The sequence below is a fragment of the Megalops cyprinoides genome, chromosome 1 (genome assembly GCF_013368585.1).
Source record: "Megalops cyprinoides isolate fMegCyp1 chromosome 1, fMegCyp1.pri, whole genome shotgun sequence".
In the NCBI taxonomy this organism is placed as follows: Eukaryota; Metazoa; Chordata; class Actinopteri; order Elopiformes; family Megalopidae; genus Megalops; species Megalops cyprinoides.
This window is the reverse complement of record NC_050583.1, coordinates 48981914-48999786: the sequence shown is the minus strand read 5'-3', so window position 1 is coordinate 48999786 and position 17873 is coordinate 48981914. Positions and strand designations below refer to the sequence as shown.

Here is a 17873-nt window from a genome sequence, read left to right as displayed (position 1 = left end):
ACAGCATCACAACTCTCACATTTAGCAGATTCCTTTCTCGATTAGTATAAAAGTACATTTGGGTTGTCTTGTTTACTGACAGTTCACAGAGATACATTTTAAGGAGTAGACATTATGCAAGAGACATACACACATATAAAAAGAGTATTAGTATATTTTAAATGTTACTCAGGTTTCAACAGGTTTGTTAAGTTTTACAAGGAAACAATGTGTTCTATCAGAAAAGGGAAAGTAAAAAAGCTGAAGGGTGAGATTCCAGAGTTGTGTCTAAGAGAGTCACAGTGCAACAGAGTCTGTAACATGGCAGCTAAAGCTTTGTTTCTGAAAGAGGAGCTTTGCTGTTCTGTGTGCCATGATATTTTCAAGGACCCTGTAGTCCTGGGGTGCAGCCACAGTTTCTGCAAAATCTGTCTGCAGCGGTTCTGGGAAGAGAAGGGCTCTCGGGAGTGTCCCATCTGTAAGAGAAAATCCTCTAAAGTTATACCTCCTCTTAACCTGGTTCTGAAAAACATTGTGGAGTCCTACTTGAACCAGAAGACTGAGAGTGAAGCTGCAGAGAAGAGTGAAGATTGCTGCAGTCTTCACAGACAGAAGCTTGTGTTCTTCTGTGAAAATGACCAGGAGGCTGTCTGTATCGTGTGTCAGGCGGCAAGGAAACACAGAAACCACCAGCTCCGTCCAGTGGAAGAGGTTGCACAGGATATGAAGGTATGCTATGTCATATTAGTTTTGAAACACATTACATTATCAGCATTTAACAGGCGGTATTATCCAGAGTGACTTACACAGGTTACAGTTTTTACATGCTGTCCATATATACAGCTGGATTTTTACTGAGGCTCTGACTCTGGGTTAAGTACAACGCCAGCTGGGACTCAAACCAATTGGCTGTGTAGTGTAGTGGTTAGGGAACAGGACTTGTGACCAAAAGGTCACCGGTTCAATTTCACACTGGGGCACTGCTGTTCAACTGTCAGGAAAGGTACTTACCGGACAATTGCCTCAGTAAATATCCACCTGTGTAAATGGATAACATTGTATGGCCCTTCATTATATGTAAATGTAACATTGTAAAAAAAAAAACCTGTAACTGGTTTAAGTCTCTCTGGATAAGAGTGTCTGCTAAATGCCAATAATGTAATGCAACCTTTTGGGTTACAAGCCCTGCTCTTTACCACTATGCTGCACTGCTGCCCCACATAATTGTATAAAATACACAACTGAACACAAGTACAATGTATGCATGTATAAACAGCAGCCTCCACTGTAAAAGAGAGGTAGTGTGGCAACAACTCATAGAGTTTTTTTTAATGCGCAGTGAAGCAGCCAGTATTTATTTTGCTTTGGCTAAATTAAAGTAGAACAGTCCTCCTATTTTTATGTGGGTAGCTAATTTTTTCTGATTTTTGTTTGTCAGAGCACATACCCATTATGCTCTATTTGGGCACATAGTATCAGCTCTGTGGTTAAAGGAAGTATGTGAAATATCATTCTAGCATACGTACGTGTTGATTCATATAGGCAAAACAAACTGAGACTTGAACTCAGCTGACCTCCCTTTTAAATAAAGACCATGTGGAAAGTCATTTAAGCATTTTACAAATGTATTTCACTATGTTTTATTAGTTTAATAATAAAATACCAAATAAAAATAACAATGTCATATAACAATTCTGTCAAAATACAATTGCTGCTTATAAACTTTATAATATTACATTGGACACACTTTCTTTTGCTATAGCTCAGCTTAAAACAGTTTAGGAACTGAAAATTCTGGTGTGGTCTTACTTATGTGCTTACTGCCACCTGTGGAAAAATGAATATTTATTCATTGGCAGGTACCTTTATATAGAGCATCAAGAAAACAATGATGTGATAACTGAACACATGAGCCTTAAATTCATGACTGGTAAAAGAACGTCATTTACTTTTTGGTTAAGGTCATGAATGACCACGTGTCCAACTAGTATAATGTTGTGAAGAAATTACTTTTAATCCATTGTATTAAGTTTGTAATGATATTTATCCAGAGTCTGGTATGTATCAGGCCATTTTCATCTTTGTCAGGTTATTAAGTTTCTATCCTTGATCGCAACAAGTTGTGATTAAGGTCACTGAGGTATATTTGTAGTCAAATCCAGTGATAAATGTACAGTCTGTCTTGTCTCTTTGATATCAAATTTCTGGCGTCATATTCTGTATCTTCCTCTGGTCAAATACAATTAAAACTGAACTTCTCTGACTGAATTCCAAACTGAACCTGAGAGCCTGGACTAGGAGCTGGGTTGAACAGAATCTTCTTCAGATGTTGTAGATTAACTACTGCTCCCGTTCACAGGTGCTATAAGTATCTTGGTGGTCTGAGATGCAGACATTGCTGTACTATGTGTCTGTAAAAAGTTAGTCTTGGATTACCCTTGTAATCTTAGAGAGTCACTGTAATTTCCCAGAAACATTTGCTCAGCCTTTAAAATTAGAGTTAGGGACTCCTTGGGTTTTTCAAAGGGTGCTTCCTGGCTCTCACAAGAGAGGCATGGTGTTCAGAGGTGAAGTACAGTAAATATATTCAGAGTGTGCAACTCTCTACTGCCTAAAAACAGTGTGATGAGCAGAAAAAGCACTTAATGCTCGGATCTCATTCCAGGAGGAGCTCAAGGCTGCCCTGAATCCTCTCAAAGAAAAACTGGAGAGATTCACTAAATTTAAAAAAGAATATGAGAAAACAGCAGACCACATCAGGGTGAGTACACCAGCTGGGGGGCTAAGTTTAACTCCACAACACACAGATATAAGCACATTATTTATTTATTTTTTCCATCTTCCATTTTCTCCCCAATTTGGAATGGCCAATTCCCCGAATTCTGGAATGTCCAATTTGTCATCATCGATGTTCAGTCCCATTGCACAACCCCCACTGTCAATCCGGGAGAGCGTGGACAAGCACGTGCCCTCCTCCGAGACACGTGATGTCAGCCGCTGCTTCTTTTTGCACTGCGTTCCACAAGCTAAGCTGGCACAGAGATGAGTCGGAGGAAGACATTTCATACGCAGCTTTGGCACGTGGACCACAGGTGCCCGATCGACCAGCAGGGGTCGCTGTTGCTAATGGGACCGAAGCCCCTGCCAACGTACCCACCCCTATCCCTGGCGGAATGATGCCAATGTGTTCCGCCTGTGAGCTCCCGGTCACTGTAGGCTAGTGACACGGTCGGGTTCGAACCCAGGCCGTAGTGCTCAGTCTACACTCAGAACAAGTGCTTTTACCAACTAAGCCGCTTGGGAGCCCCCCCACATTATTTATTTTTACAAATTTGTTTTCATATTGCAGACTCAGGCCCAGCACACAGAGAGGCAGGTAAAGGCAGAGTTTGAGAAGCTCCACCAGTTCCTGCGAGATGAAGAGGAGGCCAGACTAGCTGCACTGAGGGAGGAAGAGAAGCAGAAGAGTCAGATGATGAAGGAGAAGATAGAAAACATCTCAAGACATGTCTCCAGCCTTGTAGAGAAAATCACAGCTATAGACAAGGCTGTGGACTCTCAAGAAATCTCCTTTTTAAAGGTTAAAAATTGATGAAGTGTTATGGGTTTATAGTGACTGATTCCAGTCATGTTGACTTGTGTCTCTTGGAAAGAGGGAGGCTGATGAGCTGGAAACAGGAGCCACAAGTTTAAACCAATCATTAATTTCAACTTTTTTGTTTCCTTCACTCAGTTAACAATCAAAAAAGTTGATGAATAACCAATCCTGATATGTGGGGGTTTCCACATTATGTTTTTTGATAGCATTATTTTTCTTTACAGCTGTACCATGTTACATCAGTTTGTTTGACTTTGGGGACTTAATTGTTCAGATAATAACCATCAGAAAAACAATCTGATGTTATGGCATTCTCTTTGTTCCCATTACACATTATGATGATGGAATTCAATTTAGTGAAATCCATTTCATAACTTCGAGCAGAAAAACTTGCCATCTTTGAACACAATATGCAGTAAAGCCTAGCAAGCAAACTACAGAATCTGTTTCATTTAAACTGCAGAATCTTCACAAAACTGATAAACAAATATCATACCAATATCTTGTCAATGTTTCCTGAATTCGTGGATATAAGAAAACACTGCACAAGTTTAAGATGTAAAGAATAATATAGCTATCTGAAAATAAACAGTTGTAATTAATGATTTGTTTAAAGGCATATATGATGCCTTTAGAAGCAGAAGAGTCAGATGATGAAGGAGAAGATAGAAAACATCTCAAGACATGTCTCCAGCCTTGTAGAGAAAATCACAGCTATAGACAAGGCTGTGGACTCTCAAGAAATCTCCTTTTTAAAGGTTAAAAATTGATGAAGTGTTATGGGTTTATAGTGACTGATTCCAGTCATGTTGACTTGTGTCTCTTGGAAAGAGGGAGGCTGATGAGCTGGAAACAGGAGCCACAAGTTTAAACCAATCATTAATTTCAACTTTTTTGTTTCCTTCACTCAGTTAACAATCAAAAAAGTTGATGAATAACCAATCCTGATATGTGGGGGTTTCCACATTATGTTTTTTGATAGCATTATTTTTCTTTACAGCTGTACCATGTTACATCAGTTTGTTTGACTTTGGGGACTTAATTGTTCAGATAATAACCATCAGAAAAACAATCTGATGTTATGGCATTCTCTTTGTTCCCATTACACATTATGATGATGGAATTCAATTTAGTGAAATCCATTTCATAACTTCGAGCAGAAAAACTTGCCATCTTTGAACACAATATGCAGTAAAGCCTAGCAAGCAAACTACAGAATCTGTTTCATTTAAACTGCAGAATCTTCACAAAACTGATAAACAAATATCATACCAATATCTTGTCAATGTTTCCTGAATTCGTGGATATAAGAAAACACTGCACAAGTTTAAGATGTAAAGAATAATATAGCTATCTGAAAATAAACAGTTGTAATTAATGATTTGTTTAAAGGCATATACACTCCCTGAATAGTTCCTCCTGCCTCCATATTGCTGCTTTTCTTTAGTGCATTCCTACCCAGTTACTCATCTCATTTGTCTGTCTGTCACACACCACTCACTGTCCCTCGCACATACACAAACACAAAAACACACCCACACACAAACGTGCGCACACACGCACACACACACACGAGCTGGCTGAATGTAACAGCTTTTTTTCTGTCAATGATAAAATAATAAGAACATGCTTCTGTTTGTTTCAGATCTACAAGAACATTAAAGAAAGGTACGTAGACTCTCACCTGTTTTCATATTCTCTGATTAAGGCCCTTCAAACTCCACAGCATGAGTGACTCCTGCTTGTCATTACAGAGCCCGGTGCACACTACAGGATCCAGAGCTGCTTTCAGGGGCACTGATAGATGTGGCCAAACACCTGGGCAATCTGAAGTTCAGAGTGTGGGAGAAGATGCAAGGGATGGTGCAGTACAGTGAGTACTGGGGGAGTTGGGTGCAAAGACAATCATTATAAATTCATATATAAAACTGTGATTACATTTCTGTGTTTGGTCATATAACTATTTTCTCACAATGCGTGCATTCCCAGGGAATACTCATTTTGTACAAACCCCTTCTTAGTTAGATGCTCCTTCAAGAACTTTATTTTGACCCTCACTCACTACTTCGTAAAAGCTTTTGGTATTATAATTTTCTCACAGTTCAAGTAAACCTTCAGCAAACATTTAGAGATGAAATAAATAAATAAATCATAATATCATATTAGTAAGAATTTCCCACCATAAATTCAGCCTCAGAACAGAATGGGCTATGATTGATCATTTAATTCATAATTATTATCTCATTTTTCAAGCAGTATAATGTTAATCTTGTTTGGTTTAGGCTTTCTCTGTTGAGTTTATGTCATTTCAAATTTAGTTTATGTCATTTAAAAAAATTAAATGCTTTTATTTCATTTTATTTGATCATTCAATTTGTTTAATTTCTAGATCTATTTGTGAATGTTTTGAATGCTTAAATGTGTTAAAATGTTTCCTTTTTCAACCTTCAGCTCCTTTGATTCTGGACCCCAACACTGCACACTCCACTCTGTCTGTATCTGATGATCTGACCAACGTGAGACTCACTGGTGCAGAGCAGCAGCTTCCTGACAACTCTGAGAGGTTTAACCACTATGGGATGGTGTTGGGCTCTGAGGGGTTTACCTCAGGAAAACACAGCTGGGAGGTGGAGGTGGGGAACATGCCCATGTGGGATACAGGAGTTGTGAAAGAGTCCATGAACAAAAAGGGGAGGATTACATCCAAACCAGGGAGAGCAACCTGGGTTGGAATTCTGAGGAATGGAGATAAATATTATGCAGCATCAGTGATACCCCTCACACTGAAGAGGAAACCCCAGAGGATCGGAGTGCAGCTGGACTATGACAGAGGGAAGGTGTACTTCTACGATGCCAGTGAGATGTCACACATCTACACTTTTAAAGACACATTTACTGAGAGACTCTTCCCATATTTCTCTCCTTGTGTAAACACTTATGACAGCAGCACTGGGGCTCTAAAGATCTGCCCAGTGAAGGTATCTGTAACAGTGATGTTATCCCAGTGGAAGCGTTTGGGGCGGCAGCATAGCATGATGGTTAAGGAGCAGGAGTTGTAACCAAAAAGTTGCCAGTTTGGGTCCCCACAGGGGCACTCCTGCTGTACCCTTGGAGCAGGTACTTAACCCACAATTGCCTCAGTAAATACCCAGTTGTATAAATGGATGCCATTGTAAAAACCTGTAATTGATGGAAGTCGCTCTGGATAAGAGCATCTGCTAAATGCCGATAATGTAATGTTGAAACAGTGATGTCATCCCAGTGAAATTGTCTATGAAAGTCATCTTTCGCCTGATATTATTAACATTTTACATTCTCCTGAGTGAAAGAGAATATAACAAGTCTGTCATCATCACAAGCTTTAGTTAGTAATCACTCTCTGATAATAAGATATGATGCCTTTAGTGTCAGGGGTTGGGAGTGGATTTGTCTTGGATGTTTAAAAGTGCTACTGTTCACATAAAACCTTTGATTGAGATAATTAAAAGCATTTAAAAACAAATTGAACAAGTCAGAGTATGAACAGATGTATGTGACAGAAGATTGTCATGTTATTCAGCAGTTCTGACTGTTGTGGGAGTTGATAGCAGACAGGGAGAACATCAGAGCTGTTACCGGAGGACACAGACCTGAAAAGAAAACCCAGTCCCCCTTATCTGTTATCAGACTCCTGCTGTATGGGCAGAATGGCTGAATGGATGTGGCACATTGTTTGTTTTCTTATTTTGCAGAATTCTGCTTTACAGGTACAGAAAGGAGGTACCAGAAAGGTACAGAAAGGAAGTGCAGATTTTATTCACTCTGCATCTAATGCATTTCTGAGCCATGAATTCAGGGGGGACCCTTTTTTAAAGGTCTGATTATGATGTTAGAAAACAATGAATATGTTAGTACTTATTAATTAAACAGGATATTTTACAAAGATAATAATCTGTTTGTAACCATGTAATAAACATGTAGTAAGATTTGGATTTTTGTTGTTGATGTAGCATGTTTGGTTGGAAGTGAATAATAAATATCACCGTAACTCCTGAGATTAAAACCTTTTTCCTCTAGTATGCACCACAGTGTACAACCTAATTTTGTGTGCCGAATTTTGTGTTTTTTCTTTTTTTTATGTCTACACAATGTGACATACATACCATCAAGACACAGGAATAAACCTTGGGGTTGCTAAACTGCCTGGAGGAGCAGTGTGTTTGGTTTATGGTTTTTGTCCCAATCAATTGCCTTCACTTAGTGTTTCTAATTATTATTATTATTATTATTATTATTATTATTATTATTTTTATTGTGTAATGGTTTTTGCATTACATTACTGTTATTTATGAGTTACTAGTTACATTATTATTATTACATCATTTTTACACTGCTGTTATTATTAGTTATTCTTATCCAGTATGACCTACATAGGCTACAACTTTTACATCTTATCCATTTATACAGCTGGATGTTTAGTATAGCAATTCTGGATTAAATACCTTGCCCAAGGGTACAACAGCAGTGCCCCCCAGTGGGGACCACAACCATCAACCTTTTGGTTATGACCCCTGATCCTTACCACTATGCTACTCTGACATCCATAATGAGGCATAATACGTGCAATGTTCAGATGCAATGCTTGATTTTAATCCAAATGTACAAGTGCAGTACATTATTGGAATAGTTTGTACAGAGGTTATGTCAATAATTAAATAAATAACACTGTACACTGTGCACAACAACTGTCCAAAGTTGAAGAACATCTTCACCTAGTTGGACTGTGAACAAAGTAGTGCACGCCAACCTCCACCTGGGGGCGTAGTTGTGAACTCCTCATGTGGTTAATGTCGTCTACGGCACTTTGCTGCAGAAGAGAAGGTCAGATTAGCAGCAAAATACTGGCTGCTTGAAGTCTATATCCCCCGTACAGTAAGGTATATTCTTAACAGCTTTAACACCTGGGCAATCTGAGGTTCGGAGTCTGGGAGAAGCTGGGATGGTGCAGTACAGTGAGAATCTGGGGGAGGCGGTTTCAACTACAATTATAGAATTTTACATAGTGTACTGATTCTGTTTCTGTGTTCAATGAAAACTACACTGTTATTTCCCATGTAGGCTATATGAAGTCATGTTTAGTCACAATGTTTGTAGAAACGATCGTATTTTGTTCTTGCGAAAAGTTCATAGAAAAATGGCATGTCGATTCATGAAACGCGCCGAAACTATTTCGTTATTATGATGATGAGTCCGAAGTAACTGTTCTTAAATCTGATGCTCTATCATGTTATGTCTCATTAGCATTACTAAACCTCCGACAATCCCATATCAGGGCATTTTGACTTCCGAGTCGCAGGCATAACCAACATTGCCGAGGAAAAAAGAAAGATATTTTCCCTTTTTCAGAGATATGAACAGTCCTTTCAGAGGTGCATGCAAAACGATATCCTTCATAAAGTGTGAACAAGTCCGTAAATCGCTGGTGGAAATTAGCACGACTTAAAAAAACTCCAATATCTAAATCAATTTTTGTCTTGAATTGAATTTTTACAATGAAATTTGTGTCCGACGCATACAAGTATGTGGGAGTAGACTTTAAAGACATATATTTATGTGGGAGTAGACTTCACAGTCGTATTCATATATTCATACAGATACAGATATTCATGGGAGCATGACTTGCACAAGATGAGCATATTACACATCACTTTCTGCACTTGGGCAATTCGCCTACGTTTGCCTTGTTTCTTTTGATGGAATTTCTGTAGTCCCAGATAATAACGGTGTGCAGATTTGGTTTTGTATTTTAGTTTTAGTTACTTTACTTTTAGTTTTATTTTAAGAAACTAAGGTAATTACAATATAAACCTACTCATTAGATAAGTGCGTTGATTGTTTATTGCAGATTAAATGGCGTTTTTATGTAGTTCAGCTGCAAATGGCCATGTTGTTCAGTTATAAATGTGATACTTATAAGTTATCCGACCGGCAAAAAAAACATCTTGATCAGATTGGTGTTCTTACGTATGTTTTACGAGTGGTCTGGAGCAGTCGTGAAATTCGTTCGTACTTAACAATTTCCGGCTGAGAACAAATCGATGAATTCCAACGTGTTCGTCAATTTTATCGTACGCAGGCTATATGCTCTGAGGGGTTTTGCTCGGGATAAACACAGCTGGGAGATGGAGGTGGGGAACATGCCCATGTGGGAGGTTTGTATAGTGAAAGAGTTCATCAACAGGAATACATACAGTGCAATGAGAGGATTCTGGACTGTAGCTCTGAGGAATTGGGATGAGTATAAAGCCTGTCCCTCCCCACCAACACGCCTCACACTCAAGAGGAAACCCCAGAGGATGAGAGTGCAGCTGGACTGTGCCAGGCGGAAGGTGTCCTTCTATGACACCGGTGACATGTCAAACATCTACACTTTTGTAGATATATTTATTGAGATACACTGATGGAAGTGACTACAGAGTCCTGCAGATCTGTCCAGTGATGGTGTCTGGAACAGTGATGTCACCATTAGCTAATGCTGTTGAAAAGTATAAAATATGTCCTTTTGTGAATGACACTATAGGTTAAGCTCATCATGAGTGGCTGTATTTTTTCACTTATACTACCCTGCATAGTATCTTATAATTTATACATCTGTGCAATCAAGGGGTTAGGCACTTGCAGATTTGCAACTTTTATCTGATTACAGCTTATACTGTTGCTCCCAGAAAACACACTTCACATTGAGCATGATTTCATTCTTAACATGGCAGGGATTCTGGCCAGGTTTGCAAAGAAGAAGATTCATTTTGAAGGCAAGCCACAAAAAGAGGTAGCTTGAATTTGCCAGACTAGACATTCTTGACAAGTGGAAACATCATATAGTTAGATGAAAATTGTGCCATACGGACATGCACATACGCATAAATTCAGGACAATAAAGGTGAAGCCTATAGTGAGAAAGAATCAAAGGTCACTGTGAAATATGATGAAGTTCTGTTATGTTTTTAGTTTGTTTTACATCTACAAGTAGTGGGGTTCATCTTAAGGTAGAGGGAGTCATGAAATATAACCAGGACAGTCTGTCAAAAACTGCCTCTGCTAGGAGGCTCACACTTTTCTAAAAATGTAAATTCCTGCATGATAATGTTCCAATGTATTCATCCAATTCTACAAAGAAATGGTTAACTCGGCTCAAAATACATGTTATCAACTGATCAGCTCAATCACCAGACTTCAGTCCAGTGTGGCATGAATCGGGGCGTATCTCCTCAGCGTCCCTTCACAGCTCTGCAGTATTGGTTCATATCCAGCAAAGCTGAGCTTTCTACATTGTTCTTGGAGATTTCTGTTTTTGCTTCTGAGGAAGGAACAGGAAAAAGGTGCAGTCTGAGCCCTTTTGTGTTGGATGCAGAGAATGAGGACCCAGAACCAGGGTGCCCCAACGCCATCAGGTATTGGTTTTAGTGGGAACAGGATGGGCGCTGATGCTCACAGCAGCAGTGACTGAGGATGCATGGAGTGCATGTGGCACTGAAATCTGATCATCAGAAAGCAGCTGATGAACCTCAACATTTTACCAAGTATGCACTCACAAGCAGGGATGGAAGTAACGAATTACGATTATTGACGTTATTGTGCCAGCTTTTACGCTAAATATTAAATGTAAAAGACGACACAATTGTGTCTGACAGAATTAAAGTGTAATCCATTTTTGGATTGTATGATCATAATAGCGTGAGCTATTAACATTTGGAATTTATTGTGCTTTATTCAATTTATATCGAAGCAGAAATTAGCTTGCTAACTAGGTGTATCAATAGAAACTTCAATGACTGGTCTCATTAAGTCTGTGGCCACACGTGTTTTAAATCCAATGACAAGAATTAATGTCCTTGAAGAGGCAATTGATTTTAATTTGTTAGTATACTTTATTTTATATCATGTTTATTTTTTTATTTCAGTTTTTAATTGTATTTATTTCATGTTTATTTATTTAACTTTATCTTATATCATTTTTATTTTTTATTCCTTTTAAAAATATTTATGCAAATTTTATGTAATGTTTATTTCATGTTTTAATTTAATTTGTTAATGCACTTTATTTTATAAAGGTGATCTGAAATTAAAAATAACATGTTATATACATGCTCTTTCCCTGTCTGCATTGCCTGGGAAAGGTCCTAGAGGACAATCTGTCTGCACCTCACCAACCACATCGCCAACCACAGTTAAAAAAAATAACTAAGTAACTTTTACTCAAAGTAACTTTTAAATAAGTTACTTTTTACTTTTATTTGAGTGGATTCTTACACAAGTAATTTTACTTTTACTTTAGTTCAATTTCACCATAGTAACAGTATTTTTACTTGAGTACTCTTTACACCTCTGCTCACAAGAGGAGGACGAGTGGTGCGTGCCTGGTGTCCTGTGTCTGGCCCCTCAAAGGCATCAGCAGCCACTTCCCCGGCTCCAGTTAAGGCTGTCAGAGGCTCAGTCCCGCACAGGGAGCAGATTAAAGTGAGATGGAGCGTGTAGAGGCCTGGCCTCCATGGAGGAATTACATCACTATGTTTTACACACACAATTTATTTAGCAAACCCTCTCACACCCTCTACTGAAGAGCATCACAACTTTCACATTTACAATTTTCTTATCTGAATATACTATAAAACCAACTTACAGTGTGTTGTCTTGTTTACTCAGAATTTACAGAGGGATATTTTAGGAATCGGATGTTCTTGAAGGGCTCTCAATAAGAGAAAATCCCATGCCAGCAACATTCCATTGCAAATGACTCAACAGGTTTGCTCAGTTCTAGAGGCACGGGGGTGTGCTCTGCCAGGAAAGGGAAAGTAAAGTCGGAGAGTGGGATTCCAGAGTTATGCGTAAGACAGTCAGGAAGTGAATGGTTCTGTAAAATGGCAGCTAGAGCTTTGTCTCTGGACGAGGAGCTCTGCTGTTCTGTGTGCTGTGATATTTTCAAGGACCCTGTAGTCTTGAAATGCAGTCACAGCTTCTGCAGAGTGTGTCTGCAGCGGTTCTGCGAGGAAAAGAGCTCTCAGGAGTGTCCCATCTGCAGGAGGATATTCTTCACGGAACCACTACCTAACCTGGTTCTGAAAAACGTTGTAGAAATTTACTTAAAGCAGAAAGCTGGGAGTGACTCTCCAGAGAAGGGTGAAGCTCGCTGTAAGCTTCATGGTGAAAAACTTCTGCTGTTCTGTGAGGAGGACCAGGAAACTCTCTGTGTTGTGTGTCAGACTTCGAAGAAACACAAAACCCACCAGCTCTGTCCAGTAGAAGAGGCTGCACTGGATCTGAAGGTACTCTATTTCAAATACTTTAACATTGGGTGAAACAAGTATATGTGTACAGACAGTACATTATGAATGGAGTTTTGTGGCCAAGTGTAGAGAAATTAACCACTGCTAAGAAGCAGAGAAATTCACAGTAAAATTAAATCAACTGTGAAATTGTGAAATCATCAGTGTGACAGATCAGATGTACAGAACGCGCAGATACAGGTGGCAGTGTAGCACAGTGGTAAGGTGCAAGGCTTGTAACCAAAAAGTCACCAGTTTGATTCCCTTGTACCCTTGGACAAGGTACTTAACTCACAATTGCCTCGGTAAATTTCCAGCTGCATAAATGAGTAACATGTAAAAACTGTAACGTATTTAAGTCTCTCTGGATAAGAGTGTCTGCTAAATGACAGTAATGTTATGTATGTCACATGTGCCCTAGCAGGCTACAAACCAATGAGATTGCATTGATTGTAAACCACAATACACTTGAATGTCTTTTACACAGAGGCATCCTGGTTGTATTTTTATGATGAGGAAAATGACTTTTAAAAAAAAATCATACTCAACAAAATATATTGAATTTGTGTAATTATTATTATTTACTGACTCTGCAGTAGGGCTTTTCAACTACATTTCCTAGAATTCTAGATTTTTACTTCAGTGGTTGATTGGCCAAAATGTGACAGGACAGAAGTTCTTGACACCACCTTGCAACAATCTGAGAGGATTTTAAATAAATATCAGGAAGCACTGAAAGGGTCTGAATATTTTTTTAAACGTATTCACGAAAGTGATTTCACAAGCAAACAATTTGTGTTCAATAATTTAGGATTTTAAATACAATGGATTGGAATCTTTCAGTAATAAACAACTTGCCTGAAATCTGAGTATATTGACACCACTGTATTTTACAGTGAAATAATGTTGAAATTAAATAAATGATGAAATTCAATGTCTTCTATGATAAAATCAAGGAAACCATGAAACCTGGAAGCTAAAAAAATCCAAAAAAAAAGCTTTTAGTTTGATTTTACATAATTTATGTAACATAATTTACCTTCACTGAATAACAAGACTGTCTTAAACTACTTCGTAACTGGTGTGTTTCTCTACATTCTCTAAATAATGACTTTTATTTCATTCCAGGAAGAACTCAAGACTGCACTGAATCCTATTAAAGAAAAGATCAAGAGATTCACTGAAGTTAAACAAGAGTATGAGAAAACAGCAGACCACATCAGGGTGAGTATATCAGTTAGAAACCACTGTTAATGTTAAAACTCAAATTAGCAGAAATATTATTTCTGTTTCATTGTTTCACAATGTTTTCTCCAGAGTCAGGCCCAGCACACAGAGAGGCAATTAAAGGCAGAGTTTGAGAAGCTCCACCAGTTCCTGAGAGATGAAGAGGAGGCCGGACTAGCTGCACTGAGGGAGGAAGAGGAGCAGAAGAGTCAGATGATGAAGGAGAAGATAGAAAACATCACAAGACACATCTCTACCCTTTCATACAAAATCACAGCCATAGAGAAGTCCATGGACACTGAAGATATCTCCTTTTTAAATGTAGGAACTTGATCTGACTACAGATTTCTAACAGAGCTGGTATCACACCTTCCAGTATAATGCATGTTTTCCTTCCCCGAGGTTTCATAGTACATGTATTTAAATTAGCTCTCTCTCTCTCTCTCTCTCTTTCTCTCTCTCTATCACACACACATGCACATACATTGCACATGCACACACCCCCAGATTCAAATTTGCATTGGCATATGCACAAACACATGCTCATACAGATATACTCACACTGAAATGTGTACAAAAACATGTACAAATAATACACAAATTTACACATCTTCAACTCACATAGGCTTACACACACAATCAAGACCACCACATATACTAGCAACCACAAAACACATGAAAAACTACATTAAGCCAGCCCCACATGGATAAAATTTTCATTTTGTTATTCCTCTGTGTGTTTTAGATCTACAGAAATGCTAAGGAAAGGTATGTAGACTCTCTTTTCTCTTCCTCTTATCTGTTTGAGTCACCTCAAACCCCACAGCATGAGTGACTCCTGCTTGTCATTACAGAGCCCAGTGCACACTGCAGGATCCACAGCTGCTTTCAGGGGTGCTGATAGATGTGGCCAAACACCTGGGCAATCTGAAGTTCAGAGTCTGGGAGAAGATGCTGGGGATGGTGCAGTACAGTGAGTACTGGGGGAGATGGGCGCAAAGACAATCATCATCATAAATTTGCACATAATTTTGTAATTATATTTCTCAAAGTGTCTTGTTCTGTTCACATTACTTTCTTCCAATCTGTTAGGAAAAAGTATTATGAATGGAATGACAGTTTTCCACATTTCAGGTTAACCTTTAATTGCAACAGAAACTAAAGGGAGACAATTTTATAACTAAGACCCTTCTTACTTTGAAATCAACCTCAGGGCAGAGAAAGCTCTGATTCAATGACTTTCTTAATTTATTTTTAGAAATAAAAAATCTCTAAGGTGTGTAATTTTAATCTTGTTTGGTTGATACTTTCTCTGTTTGGGTCATTTCAAAATTCAGTTTCTGAGGTTTCTAAAAAGATTTATTTGAATTCATTTTATTTCAAGCCTGTTTGTATAAATCATCACTTTATTCAGATTTTTCAACCCAAATGTGTGTTTTTAAAAGTCTCCTTTTTTGTCCTTCAGCTCCTGTGACTCTGGACCCCAACACTGCACATCCCTATCTCTCTCTGTCGGAGGATCTGACCAATGTGAGACACACTGACACAGTGCAGCAGCTCCCTGACAACCCAGAGAGGTTTGACTCTGGTGTGGGCGTGCTGGGATCTCAGGGCTTTACCTCAGGACATCACAGCTGGGAGGTGGAAGTAGGGAATAAAGCTGCTTGGAATGTCGGAGTGGTGGAAGAGTCCATCAACAGGAAGGGACTGATCACATGCGATCCAGAGAGAGGAACCTGGGTTATAGCTCTGAGGAATGGTGATGAGTATAAAGCTGCTACCTCTCCAGCAACAGTCCTCACACTGAGGAAGAAACCCCAGAAGATCAGAGTCCAGCTGGACTATAAGAGGGGGGAGGTGTCCTTCCATGACCCCAGTGACATGTCACACATCTACACTTTCAGAGATGCTTTCACTGGGACGGTCTTCCCATATGTCTCTCCTTGCACAAACACTGATGGCACTAATCCCGGAGCCCTGCAGATCAGCCCAGTGAATGTGTCTTTAACAATGACCTCACTATGCTATGTCTGAGACAGTCATGTCTAGCCAAATGTTTTGAAAGTTTCACGCTTTCCGGATCGTAACAGACTATCAACATGACGGCTTTTAGATATAAATCTATCTCGAAATCTAAGCATTCATTCATGTACCTCTTCTGATGTGTTTCTGCATAACGTTACTATGTTCCATGTGGACAAGAGAGCTATCAAAATCTGTCAGCAATTGAAAATGTCAATAATTATCTCAATAATGTAATTTGTTTGTGAGTCTCTCTGCTGTGTGTGTGCCCACGTGTCTGTATCTGCATTTCTTTGCGTTTGTATAATCAGATCTGTATGTTGTGTCACTCAGCACAGACCTTCCTCATTCCATTCCTCTCCTCTCCAATAGATCCACCTCATATTTTTACTCTGTAACACAATAACAGCAGAAACATAATGAAAGGCCGAAGTAAGAAATGAAAACTATACATAACTAAATGAAAAATATCCTGGTGCAGCCCAGTAGTTGTGGATCTGGGCAGGCCAGAAGACAGTCCTGTACCATCCCACCAACATTTCAAATTTAAACTTGTTCACTTGAACTGAGTGGGGTGTAGGAGTGGTGAGAGAGTCCATGGAAAGGAAGAGGAAGATAGTGTGTGGCTCAAAGACAGGATTCTGGGTTGTAGCCTTGCACAAAGGTGATGTGTATAAAGCCTGCTCCTCACCATCAACACACCTCACACTGAAGAGGAAACCCCAGAGGAGTGCAGCTGGACTATGACAGTGGGGAAGTGTCCTTCTATGACCCCAGATGTCACACATCTACACTTTTAAAGACACATTCACTGAGAGACTCTTCCCATGTTTCAATCCTTGTCTAAACACTCATGACAGCAACCCTGGAGCCCTGCAGATCTGCCCAGTGAAGGTGTCTGTAATGGCCAATGAAAGTTGTCTTCAGTCTGGTTGTGAAGCAGTAGCCCTTCACCCCACCCCAACAGACTACCTTTAAAGACACATTTACTGAGAGACTCTTCCCATATTTCTCTCCATCCAATAATATTAAGGGAAGTAAATCGGGAACCCTGCAGGTCTGCCCTGTGAAAGGGTCTGTATCAGTGATGGCATCCCTGTTAAATCAGCTTCTAAAAAATGTCATCCCAGTGAAAATGTCTGGACCACTAATGTTATCTTTAGAACCAGGTTAAATTGAAAATTTACAAAAATATTCTGTAGTGGATAAGAGTATAAGTTAATATTATTATTGAAATAAGACTGGTGCCTGTAGTTGTTTCATTCTACTGCAGCCTCCTTCCTGTTACTGTTTTACATGGAAAATTGTTATTGTTCTCATTAATGCTACCGTTTGTAGGTCTAAAACACATATAGCAAACAAACATGGTATTAATTTCTATACAGTGCTATTTATTTGGTATTTATTATAAAACTTATTTGATACATCCTATGCATTTTTGAGCAGTGCTCTGGTGCCCTCTACTAAACAGCCACACACTTACAACACTGCTGGATGTATGTCATAACGTGGCTTTGTGTCCTCTTTTTTCTTACAACTTTCAAAGAAACATCAGAGGACTTTTACTCTTGATAATCAGTCACCTTTAACGACACAAGCTTTATTTCATTTTGAATGCTCCATTAATCAACTGGTATAAACAGCTAAATGGCACAGGGGGTGTACTTGTCAGAAATGCAACTGCTGCTTTCCAGGTTGGCCACTAGATGGCAACATAATTTCCTTGTGTTCTCATTCAGTTCATG

At 39.1% G+C, this 17873-nt stretch overlaps 1 protein-coding gene across 1 annotated transcript; it reads left to right on the top strand.

Moving 5' to 3' along the window:
• The first annotated feature begins 300 nt into the window (after window positions 1–300).
• LOC118789949 lies at window positions 301–16140 on the top strand. The gene is made up of 12 exons (XM_036546743.1): window positions 301–708; window positions 2645–2740; window positions 3329–3559; window positions 5223–5245; window positions 5332–5450; window positions 6029–6632; window positions 12399–12879; window positions 14008–14103; window positions 14197–14427; window positions 14852–14874; window positions 14961–15079; window positions 15572–16140. Exons 1-12 carry the CDS (start codon window positions 301–303, stop codon window positions 16138–16140), a joined length of 3000 nt encoding a protein of 999 aa, XP_036402636.1.
• The last annotated feature ends 1733 nt before the right edge of the window (window positions 16141–17873 follow it).

Excerpts from the sequence above, each read along its gene's own strand:
- LOC118789949 (XM_036546743.1), top strand. The coding sequence starts at position 301 with ATGGCAGCTAAAGCTTTGTTTCTGAAAGAGGAGCTTTGCTGTTCTGTG. Across the intron at positions 14,104-14,196 it reads AAACAGCAGACCACATCAGG|AGTCAGGCCCAGCACACAGA; the intron begins GTGAGTATATCA and ends TGTTTTCTCCAG. Across the intron at positions 15,080-15,571 it reads GCTGGGGATGGTGCAGTACA|CTCCTGTGACTCTGGACCCC; the intron begins GTGAGTACTGGG and ends TTTGTCCTTCAG.